Source organism: Silurus meridionalis, chromosome 10 (assembly GCF_014805685.1).
Source record: "Silurus meridionalis isolate SWU-2019-XX chromosome 10, ASM1480568v1, whole genome shotgun sequence".
Taxonomy (NCBI): Eukaryota; Metazoa; Chordata; class Actinopteri; order Siluriformes; family Siluridae; genus Silurus; species Silurus meridionalis.
In genome coordinates, this window is record NC_060893.1 from 19,236,972 (window position 1) to 19,250,742 (window position 13,771).

A 13,771-nucleotide genomic window follows, 5' to 3' on the forward strand; every position below is an offset into this window, starting at 1 on the left:
CAGATACAAGGAGACTTTGGCCATAAACATTAAAACAGAAAAGCAGATCAGAAATGTGAATGTACAACTTTTTAGAAAACCGTAACTACTCTGTACATTTGGCTTTTTATTTTTCCCCTGACAAAACAAAAAAAGACCATATTTATGTCTGCACAACTGTAGACTAAATGTATGTACTGAAGCTATAAACTGACACTTGACAGAATAAACAGATGATGAATTTCAGATTTCCTCTGTCTATGCGTCGATGAGCACCCATGTGTAACATTGAAATCACACATTTGTGTGTTGAGGACAGACATTGTTTTCTTTTTCACATCCTTAATATGAAACCAAATAAATTACATTTGTCTAGTTCCTGTCGACATTCAGTTTAATGCCGTGTCGAAATTTTAATCTTGAGCAAGAAGAAATTAATGCATTGACTACTGTTTGGAGATGGACAGTGCTGTCACAGCAAGCATCTTAAAATTCTTTCAGCAGTGCCATGCTGTAGAATAAAATCAAAACGCCATCCAATTTTAATCCTCACAGCTCAAAACTCCCAGTCATCATTTTCAACAATTGAACCTAACTCCGCTTTCCTCTTACCAGATTATTAGCAGGTACTGCCAGAGTTTTCAGCTTGTTGGCCATGGCTCGATCCAGCTGAGCATGAGGATACCTCACCAGAAAGCGAGCACACCCTACGCTCTTACTTCACGCCCCGTTACTTCGCACGGCTTGTCACTTCCTGTTCCGAAGGGAAGTCTTGCTATGGCAACACACCGCAAGGGGAAGTGGCTGATCTGACTAAAACAAAACTTGTTCTTGACCTTGTTGAGCAACTCTGATATAAGCTGCAGTAGAAAAGAACCTAAACATGTAACCACAAGCCAGAGTCAGACCCTCTAGGCACACTGACATCACCGCACACTCAACCCACACCCGCACCCAAAACTGCCTGATGCATCAGGGAATGTTCAATTCATGTGTAATATATTATGGGAAAAGAGATTCCCCCCCTGAAAGATTGTTTTTACTTTACATATTTTGACGTCATTGCCAGAATATAGTTGATCAAATCCCCTTACTCAATAACTCAAACACTGCTCTGAATAAAAAAAAAAAATTTTTAAAAAGTAAAACTACAGCGAGTACTGGTATAAATCAATGCTGGGTTTTTGCGATACAGCAACTTGCCAAACCTAATTTTTAATTATTAAAACAATAGCACTACAGACTCCAACCAAAAATTCTAAATTAATCTCTCCATTGACAACTTCACTATATTAAAAACTTACATGCTTTTTTTTATTATTATTATTGGTTAATCTAAACTAAAGCTGTACTGAAACATTTTAATAGTAAAGTGGAGCTTATTAAAACAGCTAATGGGGACTATATGTGGAATGGAACGTTCATGAATCACATCCAAATCTTACTATCGGATGTCCACAAACCTAATACAAAGGTCAATCCACAAAAAATATTTTTACTCACACATTCCTGATAAACTTATGATGCAACTTTCTCTAAATCATGTCAGTTGAGGGAGCTTCTGATATTTTGCAATGAAGGTTCCTGTAAATATACGAAATGCTTGTCTGGAATTAAGGAACAGCTTCCGAGTTTGAGCCTGACAACAGACCGGAGTATGTATGTCATTTCTGCATTCAGTACGTTCTCCAAATATCTGTGTGGGTGTTCGAGTTCTCCATTTTTTCCCTGCTTCAGCAAAACATGCTGATTTGCAGCACTAAATCACCCTTAGGTACGAGTGTGTCTGAATGTATGCGGTGTAATCCCACCCCCACCAAGCATTCCTGGGACATACTCTGGGATTTATCCTGCAGCCCTGTAGAAGATCAATCTATCCAAGACAAAAGAAATTAAAAAAAGGTATAATTTCTTTAAGAATTTTCCTATCAAACGAGTTTGAGAGGGTTTTTTTGGTTATAGATTCATAAAGTTATTAAGGGGAAAGCTCTTCACAATATTTCTGTCATATAGAAGAATGAACTGCTATTTCAAATCTATTTTTCTTGCTTTCTGCTTTTACAGAATATGGTGTGAAATACCAGAGTTGACTAAGTAGTTGCAGTGTGCAAGAAGGTTGCAAGTGTGTTTCTCTTTAGACGAAATAAGAGAAATTATCTTAGCCTACCTTCTCATCAGCTCATTACAGAAAGACAAAGACAAAAGATAATTGAGTGGGTTTTAGAACAGGAGAAAGCCACACAAATAACACAGCAGCTTGTTCCAACATGACAAGACATGTATATCATAGAATCCATAAATAACACTGCAAGTCTTTTGCAAGAGTTCACTGATGCATTGTTGGGTGAGGCGTATATAAGTTTCTCATACCTCAAACCAGTGCTCCATTTTTAACAATATTTAGAAACAATATTCTACGAACACAAAACGATGATACAGACTTAAAACATATCAAAAGCACAAATCTGCAGTACCCCAACGGCAAATACAGCGACCCAGTCACAGATCAACTCCTAAGTGTAGCATATCTGATGGATCCCAGGTTCTGTACAACTTGCATCAAACATGACAAATTGGAATAAAACAAAAAATTGCTAAACAGCCGACATTCTTGCCAGACAAATATTGAGACAACAGTTCAGATGACTCAGGATGTCAAACAGGAAGAACAGAAGCTGGGCCCAAGAAAAGAAAAAAAGAAAAAAAAACATTGCAAGCTTTTTTAAGAAACGGCACCACAACCACAACTGGTCATTCAATCAGAAGAAGACAGTCAAAGCAAAGCTGACAGCCTATTTGGTGTATCCTGTTGTAGATTCAGACACAAACTCACTTCACTGGTGGAAGCCTAATGAGGCAATCTTCCCCAGGCTTGGTAAGCTTGCAAAACAAAACAAAAAAAAAATACTAACCTTTGTATTTCCGCAACCAGTGCCCCTGCTGAGAGTGTGTTCAGTGCAGGGGGAACATTGTAACCTGTCGTAAAGCATCTCTAAAGCCTGAAACAGTAGACAGACTGATCTTCCTCTCAAGAAACCTACATGTGATTTAACAGCATGCATCATGCAAAAAATATGTTTGCACGATTGTCTGCAAAGTGTTACTATTTTTTTCTATTTACAAAAATTTCTGTTAATACTACTGATTTGAATTTGCTGATTGATTTTTGATTTTTTTATTATTGACAATGTTTACATTGGTTAAAACGGGTATTTTCTTGCTCCGCGTTCAGAAATATTTAATGTTTAATTCAAATTGCACAATATTTGCCTTCATATTTCATTCAAGTCTTTTGCAAAAATATTTAACTATATTTAACACCATGTTGACCACTTCATTTGTGGAATTTTTTTAAATTATTAACTTGGTTATTATTTTGAGAAGTAAGGGGCACAGTGACTCAAGTGGCCGGGCCTCGCCCCCCCAGGGCCCGCTCGTGGCGCTGACACTGCATCCATATCTTAAGATTCCTAAGTCCATACGATTGGTATGTACTTTCTGAACATTCCAATTCACATTTAGTTCCCATTTGCTGTTATAATAATCTCCACTCCTACGGAAAGATGTTCCACTAGAATTTGGTGTGTGATTGTGGAGATTTGTTTTTATTTAGTTACAATAGTGTTAGTAAATCAGCTACTCTGTAGAAGGCCACTTAAGATCTTCCACTCCAATCATGTAGAACATCTTTATTAAGCGCCCTTTGTGCTCAGGGGCAAAGAAAACAATTTAATGCAACTACATCCAAAGACTCATCAAAGACCACATTCTTTACCACTGTGTGCCTCTAAATTTGTTTTGTTGTTAAACAGTTTGGGGGGAAACCACATGTGGCTGTAGAAGAGATTATGTGTATATTTTTATATATAATATCCGGTGAACTCACTTTGCGTTCTTTTTGAAGCATTTTCGTTGTATTTCCTCTAAGGTTTCTTTTGATCCACGCCGATGTGCTGGAACAGGAGGAAACGACGGCCCGGGTTAAACCCCTGACTGCCACCATATTGTCTCAGAGAAGCTTGATCACAATAACGCTGCACACTTTATCTCATTTGTTTTACTAGGTGTTAAATGTGTTTACTGCGCAGTTTGGCTACAGACTTAAGTAAAAAAAAAAAGCACACCTGTGCTGAATGCAGGTATTTCATTAAAGTCTAATTAGCGAGAGGAAATTGAACAGTGGCAGGCATGTTTTTGTGTAATACAGCGCCATCTGTTGGACAACAAAAAAACAATCACTTTGGGGAAAAAGAAACGTATAGAGACTATGCTTATTGGCACTAACATACACATTCACTATAACCTCTTTATCCTTGCAAAGTTGCTTTGAGACACTAATAAATAAATACAACTGAATTACAATTGAATTGAACTTCTACAGCTGATCATCTTAAACTTCACACCCTGTGTTGGTTTCAATGAAAGCTGTAATGACGTCACTCTGTGGGATTCTTCTGGTAATGTTTTGCCTTTTACTGGTTGCCTGTTATGTTTAATGTAAACCATTACAGACCAAAACAAATTTAGCAACCCATAGATGCACATCTTGGTGTTTAGGATGTCATTAAACATTCAGATTCCAATAAGTTGTAATTGAAGCCATTTGTTTTGTAATGGTATCTGTAGTGGAAACCACCAACCTTTTGAATTAAATATAAGTTTAACAAAGAAGCAGATAGATAGATAGATAGATAGATAGATAGATAGATAGATAGATAGATAGATAGATAGATAGATAGATAGATAGATAGATAGATAGATGGCAACCATAAAATGTAATTTAAAAGAAGGTTAAAAACGGAAAAGAAAATATAAAATTAAAACTAATAAGAACATTTAGGCAAGTCAATTTTTCTAAATAAAAAGGATGGTGAGTCTCGCAGTTTTATATATATAATTATTGTAAATCGCTCTGGAAAAGGGCATAGTTGTATTCAATGTAAACCTTCAGGCTTTTACCCTTAAAACTGCCTATGTCTAACAATTATATCATAAAATGTCAGTCAATCGAGTGTGGGTATACTGTATTAGATCTATGCAACTCTTTGTGCTTTGTGAATATGTTTCTATTGAAGCATATACTGCTACTGTAACATGCAAAGAAGCATAGAAATAAATGTGTTGGCAGTCAAAGGGACAGACTTTACATATTGTATTTTTCTCCGTCATTTGCATAGAAAACAGGAAAGGACACTCTATTTCCAAACCAAACCTATCCTTCACCTTCATATCATATTCTACTTCTGAAGGTAAGGATATTAAATTATTTAGACTTTATTTCAATCTCTTTCCTCAAGTTTGTGTTGTGGTTGTTTATACTCTAATTAGAAATAAAGGCCTTTCACTGTATGATATTATTTCTTTTAGTAAATATCCCAGAAAAATCATAGCGATGTAAGATTCATTTTATTGAGGAAAAACCCTGAGATTGCTGTGAGATTATAAGCTTTCGTTGGTCGATTTTGCTGTTTATGTGAAATATAGAAATTACTTTTATACCAAAATTCAGGATGTTATGAGGACTGATAATGAAGGAATTACAGATTAAGCTGTTTGAGTAAAGAGGGAGTGACTATGACTTTACTAACAAATACAATAGTTTCAGTTTCATATACATTTCATATAAACTAAATATCCAAAAATAAATGTAATATTCTGATCTTATCACCAAATAACATGGTGAGTGGGCTAGTTTTCAGTAATGACCATGACAGAAAGATGGATAACAGGCCTGACTCATCTCCTCATCTTTACAATGATTTGTAAGTAACCACTTTAAAGCAATATAATCACAAATTTATGTCGGATAACTTTTACTTATTTTTTGTTACTTTTCCGTCTCCCTCTTCAGATCATGTACTGTCTGTATTAGCCGATAAAGAATGGCAACCCTGTTCACAAAACTTCACACAAGTTTATTGTCCTAGTAAGTTCTTTTTTTTTTCGTTAGTTTTAGTTAGTTAGTTATAGTTTTCTCATACGAGAATGTGAGATGTTAATGTTATTTACAGAAAATTTCAGCTTAAAACCTTGAAATACATTTTTTTTAAGTTCCAGCAGCATTAAACATTATATTAATAAAATACCCAAAGCAGACAACAAACATTGAGGCAGAGTCCCAGAACTCAATGCAGCTATACAACCTATTTACAAAAGCTCAGTTAGTAAGCAATATGAAAGCTTTCCAAATGTTCTTTTTTTCTGCAGGCTATAGATGTGGACTTCAAAAAACAGTACACTGTATGTAATATAATATTTGCCAATTGATATTTTGTTGATATAGGTAACATCACTGTAGAGGTGAAGGCCATGACCGATGTAAACAACTGTGGGGAAAATGTGAATATGATCTGTAATACCAACCTGCCTCTGAACCTTACCTGTGGCTTTAAATGGAATGGGGAACAGAATCAGACAGATAGCAATAATCAAAGCATAAATCAGATCATCTCTAACAAAAAAGCATTCATCTGTACTGTTCTGAGTCCATGTGGAAACTTCAGTTCTTCATCTTATGAACAAAAGTGTAAGTATAAACATGTTGGTCTCTAGAAACATACAACACATTCTCACGGCATTTTGTGAAATAGTCACAAATTTTTATTTATTGATTCGTGTTCATAGACACGAATTTTCCCTCCTTTTTCCGTCTCCATAGCAACAGAGGCTAAGGATCATGGGTAATGCTGACAAAAATGCAAAATGTAAAAATATTTCCCCATTTTTATCAGAGAATAAGGCAGGAAATATAGCGTTAGGGTTATAGTGTAATGAACGTGTATGTCTATAATTAACACAGTCTCCTTAATTAACCAAGAGAATATATTTACTGTATTTTGACTGGAAAGAACCAAAATGGTTTCTAATATAGCGAGTCACTTATAGAATATAAAGCAATAAAAACAATGATAAAATCTCCTGATTAAATGTTAAGTAATAGTGCTTCAAGATTAAAAAGTCAATAATAAATGAGAAAAAAAACTAACTGTGGTACCAAGTGGCAGAAAGACAAATATGGCAGAGGCACCAAAAAATACTTTCTATTTAAATACATTACATGGAATGTCATGCTCAGTGGCACGAAAAAATAAGGAAATTCAAGTGCATGAACATGAACCAATACATTACATTTTGTGACTATATCATCTCAAACATATCATATATTGTATTTCATATTTCAAATTCTTAAAAGTAATCTCTACTACTACTACTACTACTACTACTAATAATAATAATAATAATAATAATTATAATAATTATAATAATAATTAATGAAGAAAGAATAGTAATACAAATAATTTTCATACAATGATGGAAATGTCATTCTTTTTTCTTCACAAAGCTGTGATGTGGTATTTAATCAAACTGGGTTAGGTGCTCACATGGCAATAATTTAATTTGAGTTGATTTGATTTGTATAGTGATTTAAACAGTGGACATTGTCCCAAAGCAGCTTTAAATAAATAACTGGATTACAAAAAATAGCAGATGATGGATGGATGGATGGATGGATGGATGGATGGATGGATGGATGGATGGATGGATGGATGGATGGATAGATAGATAGATAGATAGATAGATAGATAGATAGATAGATAGATAGATAGATAGATAGATAGATAGATAGATAGATAGATAGATAGATAGATAGATAAAAAAAAGCTGTGGTGTTGTAAAACACCAAATTTTACCTTAGTAATTGCAGAGAAGTCACCATTTACATCTACAAACTTATAATGATAAAGTCAAATTAAAACTGAACCAGTTGAGTTGAGGGCCATTCCCTCAACTCAAAAAAGTTCAAAAGCTGCACCTAGTTCAAGGAGCACAAGCAAGGAACCACACCCTAATCAGAGGCCAATAGCAGGTCATTTGCAGTTATAACCAGCGCTGTCTCTGTGCTATACGATGAGGCCTAAATGCTGACGAATACAACTATTTCTATGTAGTTAAAACCATAACTGCAGTGCCTAACTGCATAACTACCATTTTTAGGATCTTGTAGATCTTGTACAGATGCTCCTGTACACTACTCCTGATTGCAGAAGAGTGAAGAGTCTGAGAAAGAACTGCAAAGGAAACTGGTATCTTTAAAAATCTAGCTGCTATTGTACGAGGTGACAGTGGTTGGTAAAAACACCCAATGACATATTTAGCTATTCTCACAATCGGCTGTAGGGTCTGCAAGAAGTGAAGGTGATGCTGGATGTGCAATATTGATAAATGCCTTCAGATCATCCTTTATTTAACAACTATCTGTTTAGTTTTATCAACATTGAGAGAGATTTTGTTGTTGTTTTGTGACTATCAGCAAACTTGATCATATAATTTGAACAGCAGTTAGAGTGGTAGCTCAGTGGTTAAGGCTCTGCGTTACTGTTTGGAAGGTCGGTGGCTCAAGCCCCGGGCTCGCCAAGCTGCCACTCTTACAGCACCCTCTGTGCTCAGATACAGCGCCCCCTGGAGCACTGAGGCTAACCCTACGCTATGACCCCAGCTTTTTGCAGTGTCCTGCAATGTATATGTGACAATTAAAGGCTATTCTTTTTCTATTCTAGTTTGCAGCATAGTCATGAGTCAGCAGTATTAATAGCAAATAGCATGAAGCTCTGGGAAAACCTGGTGTCAGTGTGGTGGTGCTGGAGGTGGCACTGTCATCCTGATGGACAGTGGTCACTCAAAAATATGAATTGATACATTTGTTGTATTTTCTGTTAGTTATTATTTCTACACATATCGAAGTGATTTGTAAGTAAATTGTAAGTGCATTATCTTGATAAAAAAAAATAGAAGACTCTAGATTTTTTTTATGTGTATTGGTGGAAGGAGTTAAAATCCAGTTAACACTGAAGAAGAGTCTCAGATTTGTCTACTCAGCTTTTACTGTTATATATCCAATCAACAATAATAAAAAATAAATATGAATTATACATATAGCTGTCTGTTTGATGTCTGGACATTTGTGGCATTTTCTCCAAAAGGCAAAGATCAACTCACTATAGTTCTGTTGATCTGTGGAATAGGAGCCATTCTCATCATCCTCGTGTTTGGTATGACCATGAAGATTATACTGAAGAGAGGAGAAGGTGAGATCAGCCTTAGTTTATTACATCAAAGGCCCTATTTGTACATGTAAGAATACATTAGTACATACATTAATACATGAGCATTTAAATTGTGCCTCTGTATCTGTTGACTTTCATTAGTTCAAAGGCAGGCCAGGAGGCAACAGAGACAAGCAATGCAGAGCAACGACAGCACTGCAACCACCACAAGCTACTGGTGAGAGGGAGAGAGATAGGGATAGTTATTGTGTGAATGTAATTATTTGATTTGTTACCGATGAGCTTGTGAGGACAAGATTATTATAATTTTTCAGTATAGGCACTATATCCTTTCTTTTAAAAATATAGTTGCTTGATTTCCTGTATGGCTATGTAACATATTGTACATCATTTTCATTTTGTGGATTGATTTTGTGTTTGTTTATAAATATACAATAAAACAATTGTCTAATAATTAGAACATACAGTATATTCTGCGCAAGCTAATATATATATATATATATATATATATATATATATATATATATATATATATATATATATATATATACAGTACAGACCAAAAGTTTATATATATTATATATACAGTACAGACCAAAAGTTTGGACACACCTGCTTATTCAAAGAGTTTTCTTTATTTTCATGACTATGAAAATTGTAGAGTCACACTGAAGGCATCAAAACTATGAATTAACACATGTGGAATTATATACATAACAAAAAAGTGAACTGAAAATATGTCATATTGTAGGTTCTTCAAAGTAGGCATCAAGAGAATGCCAAGAGTGTGCAAAGCAGTAATCTAAGCAAAAGGTGGCTACTTTGAATGACCTACAATATGACATATTTTCAGTTGTTTCACACTTTTTTGTTATGTATATAATTCCATATATAATTCCACATGTGTTCATTCATAGTTTTGATGCCTTCAGTGTGACTCTACAATTTCCATAGTCATGAAAATAAAGAAAACTCTTTGAATGAGCAGGTGTGTCCAAACTTTTGGTCTGTACTATATATATGCAAAACAGTACAACAATTGGTACTTTCTATCAAAGAAAAAAATAAAACACACACTCCAGTGTTTAGATGAGTTTTAAAGCATAATAGTACAACTTATCTAATGTGTGACTCTGGAAAATTAAACTAAACAATGAGTGTAATGGAATTTTTTTTTCTTCAAAATATAATGCAGGGTAGACATGATGCGTTAACTCAAACTTTTTCAGAATTCTGTTCAAATACTGTAGGCCTGTTGATGGTGAATATGTAAAATGAAACATATAGTACCTTACTGCAGTAATACACTATAACACCAGGGTGTATAAAGCTATAAAGCTGTCAGTGCTAATATTCACTACAGGGAGTAAATCAGATGTAATATTTCATATAAGCACCTTATTGTTATGTAAACACATGTAATAATGGTGAAGTTCATTTGTATTTTATTACCAATGTTGCCATTGTGGTCCTGCTGATATATGATGGTCATTTATGTTATCTTGTACTCTCTGTTGTGTAATGTTGCAACTTGTATCATTTCACGTATATCTGTTTCATGTATTTACCTGTGTACTGTATCAAATGCATATAGCATATCAAATGCATACTGTTTTAAATGACAATAAAGCCACTTGACTTAATAAAGATGCTTTGCCCAATAAAGATACTGATCCAATCAAACATCAATTGCATTGTATTTATTGGATATTCACAATAGTGGAGCTTGCTCTGCATTCACATAATGCTCTTTACGAGATCTGTGACAACACACAAAAAAAAAAAAACAGGAAAATTGAATCTGCTTGCAAAAGAGATTTAATCAGATTTCAAGATTTCAAGATTTTTATTTGTCACAAACATAGTTACAGTATATACAGAATACAGTGTGCAGTGAAATGTAAAACTTGCAGTGCAATGTAAATTAGATGCAACAATTAGTTCTGGTCTACTAATTTGATTGCACCAGCGGTTCTTAAAAATACTTCTTTTGGCGTCTCTCGTTAGGGGTTGTGACAGCGGATCATCCGCATGTTTGATTTGGCACGTTTTTACGCTGGATGCCCTTCCTAACGCAACCCTCCCCATTTATCCGGGCTTGGGACCGGCACTAAGGCTTGTGCAATCCTAATGGCTGGGGTTGGTTCCCTGACCGGGGATCGAACCCGGGCTGCAGCGGAGAGAGCGCAGCATCCTAACCACTAGACCACCAGGGAACCTACCAGTGGTGCTTAAACATGTTGATATTTATTATAATAGCACTGGGACATTTTACAGTGTGTGAATTGTTTTCTTGTTAAAGTTCACTGCATTGAAACTGTTACTACACGTCCAATAGGATGTTAGTCAGTTTGTGTGCTGCTTTCTGTGTGTGGCTGAATCAGAGCCATGCTGATATTTAGTACAAAAGCACTATTGCTTATCTTGAATTTTGAATAAAATATAGGCTTAAGCTTTTTTAAGATCAATCAAAGTTAGTCAGAAGCATAAAAGTACTCTTGTATTGAATGACTCAGGACCAGAATCAGCTATGTACTTGCATCTGAAGGACCAAGGACACAACTTTAAGGATAAAAAGGTACACATCTTGGACAGAAAAGACAGATGGTTTGAGAGAGGAGTTAAGGAGGCCATCTATGTCCAGGTGGAAAATCCTTCTCTCAACAGAGCTGGAGATCTAAGGCACAGCCTGTCTCCTATTTTTCATGTTGCTCTTTCCTCCATCCCCAAGAAGATCAAAGAAGATGATTAAAACATATCAATCCAACCAGATAGAAGTCCAATAACTATGACTCAAACTTTCAGATAACCACACCTGGATGACTGAGAATCTTTACAGACACTTTTATGGGACATTTTTTACATATGCTTTCAAATTCAATTTGGTACTGCTGATCTTTACCAAGTAAAGTCTTTAGGCAGTGTTTAAAACAGCAGGACAGTGTCAACATGAGTGCTATGCTGTGGCAACTGGGCATGTAGGTAGTGTCCAGGGTCCCTGGTTCAACCCTTAACTCAGATTATTGTCTGTGTGATGTTTTTTATACTGGACTGGAATGATATATACATAGAGCGATGTGCAAAAGAATGCTTTTTTGTTCTGAAAGAAACATGGTCCTTTTTTAAAAATTAACATGCTACCATTCACTGACTTTTTTGATGTATGAGGTACAATATTTCATACACATTTAGAATGATAGGGATTAGTGGGGTGATCATTTTTGTCATTTTTCTTATAACTATTGTATTGTCACAGAAATAAAATTGACATTTCATAATAGAGCAAGAGATATGTGGATTCTCACATAGAGAACCCTCTTTAATTTAACATTTGTCCTTATTGTGCAGCCACATTGCACAGTATAGCACCATTAATTTAGGTTTTATTTATTTTTTCATGTTGTTTTTTTCATTCCAACAAATTGCAGCAACCAGCAGCAGAATTCTTTAACATTGTTATATTTATGGAGGGCCTCAAAATTAAGAACATCTTAGCATGACAGTGTAGACTTTAGTTTCAGAGGATCTGTCTGTTTTTTCTGGTGATAACCAAGTGATATTAATCACTGAGCTCTGTTACAAACACACAGACACACACACACCTTCTAAAACCCTTAGACTGTAAGCCTCTTATCGAATATTACTATGGCAACACAACGTTCGCAGAGAGACAGCCTCTTTATCTCTAACACCGTGCCCTCCTCTCTGGTCTTCTTCTCCTCACACACTGACACACAAGGACAGCTGCTGAGCACCACACTGTGTTGTGACAGGTAGCACACAGAGGTGAGTACCTTTTTCTTTTACATACAGTCAATACTGAGTGATTAATCACTGTTATGTTTTTTAAAAGATTGATTGAATGCTGAAGTATTACATGATGTAGCTTCTTATTTAAATTATTGTAATAAGTTACCAAAATGCTTCTGAGTTTATAAAGTTATTTTATTCATATGATTTTATCTATTATTAGACAGACAGACAAACAGACAGACAGACAGACAGACAGACAGACAGACAGACAGACAGACAGACAGACAGACAGACAGACAGATAGATAGATAGATAGATAGATAGATAGATAGATAGATAGATAGATAGATAGATAGATAGATAGACATCAGTGACACGTTGTTCAAAATGTAACTATGACATTAGTGACTAATGACCTTTGGTTCAAAATGTTGCTGTGACATCAGTGTCCCCTTGATAAAAATCTGATTGTCACATCACTGACACATCTGGGACCTTCTGTTTAGAAATGCTGATGTGACATCAGTAACCCTTTGATCAGAATGTACTTGTGACTTCAGCTCGTCTCTGATCCAAATGTGCCTGGGGCATCAGAAATCTTTTAGACCAAAATGTGATTGTGAAATCAGCTCAAAATGTTCTCTCTCTCTCTCAGATACACGCACACACATACACAGTTAGAGAAACTCAAATGCACACATCTGATACATGTCTATGCTTTAATCTGGTGAATTTGCTTTAAAGGAGATAAAGCTATACACATTATCTTTATGCAGCTATTAAAGGCATGTAAACATCTGGCATTTCCAGAGCCCCATCTACCCTCAGGACAGCTGAATGAGATGTCTGCTACTACTGACCCCATACAGAGTGGAGTTCATGCAGGCTCCAATATCATTTCATTCTACAAAATTGAAAATACCACCATAACCCCTGCCTCTTTCCCCAAACTCCCCTCCAGCAATGATCACATA

The 13,771-nt window shown here is 35.5% G+C and overlaps 2 protein-coding genes across 6 annotated transcripts in view; one reads left to right on the top strand and one right to left on the bottom strand.

Annotated features, from left to right (window-relative positions):
• The window catches only part of rgs14a (regulator of G protein signaling 14a), a 24,916-nt gene extending 20,802 nt beyond the window's left edge, over nt 1-4,114 (bottom strand). Inside the window, exon 1 of one of the 3 annotated variants that reach the window (XM_046858717.1) lies at nt 3,866-4,114. In XM_046858717.1, the coding sequence (XP_046714673.1) occupies nt 3,866-3,982 (117 nt within the window). In that variant the 5' untranslated portion in view covers nt 3,983-4,114. Of the gene's footprint in view, nt 1-591; nt 731-3,865 lie in introns of those variants that run through there. The other 2 variants (XM_046858716.1, XM_046858718.1) reach the window with 2 other exon arrangements.
• Nucleotides 1,738-9,516, top strand: LOC124392017. 3 transcript variants are annotated; one of them, XM_046858720.1, is made up of 7 exons: nt 1,738-1,881; nt 5,157-5,228; nt 5,672-5,741; nt 5,831-5,905; nt 6,263-6,505; nt 8,961-9,065; nt 9,186-9,516. In XM_046858720.1, exons 3-7 carry the CDS (start codon nt 5,681-5,683, stop codon nt 9,263-9,265), a joined length of 564 nt encoding a protein of 187 aa, XP_046714676.1. In that variant the 5' UTR covers nt 1,738-1,881; nt 5,157-5,228; nt 5,672-5,680; the 3' UTR covers nt 9,266-9,516. The 3 variants fall into 3 exon arrangements, with proteins under 3 accessions (XP_046714676.1, XP_046714677.1, XP_046714675.1); XM_046858721.1 differs by lacking the exon at nt 1,738-1,881 and adding an exon at nt 4,239-4,436 and having other exon boundaries at nt 5,664-5,741; XM_046858719.1 differs by lacking the exon at nt 1,738-1,881 and adding an exon at nt 4,239-4,436.
• The last annotated feature ends 4,255 nt before the right edge of the window (nt 9,517-13,771 follow it).

Coding starts and splice junctions, on each gene's coding strand:
- LOC124392017 (XM_046858719.1), top strand. CDS start 4,398: ATGAAAGCTGTAATGACGTCACTCTGTGGGATTCTTCTG. Junction 5,906..6,262: donor CACACAAGTTTATTGTCCTA/GTAAGTTCTTTT, acceptor TTGTTGATATAG/GTAACATCACTGTAGAGGTG. Junction 6,506..8,960: donor TTCATCTTATGAACAAAAGT/GTAAGTATAAAC, acceptor TTTCTCCAAAAG/GCAAAGATCAACTCACTATA.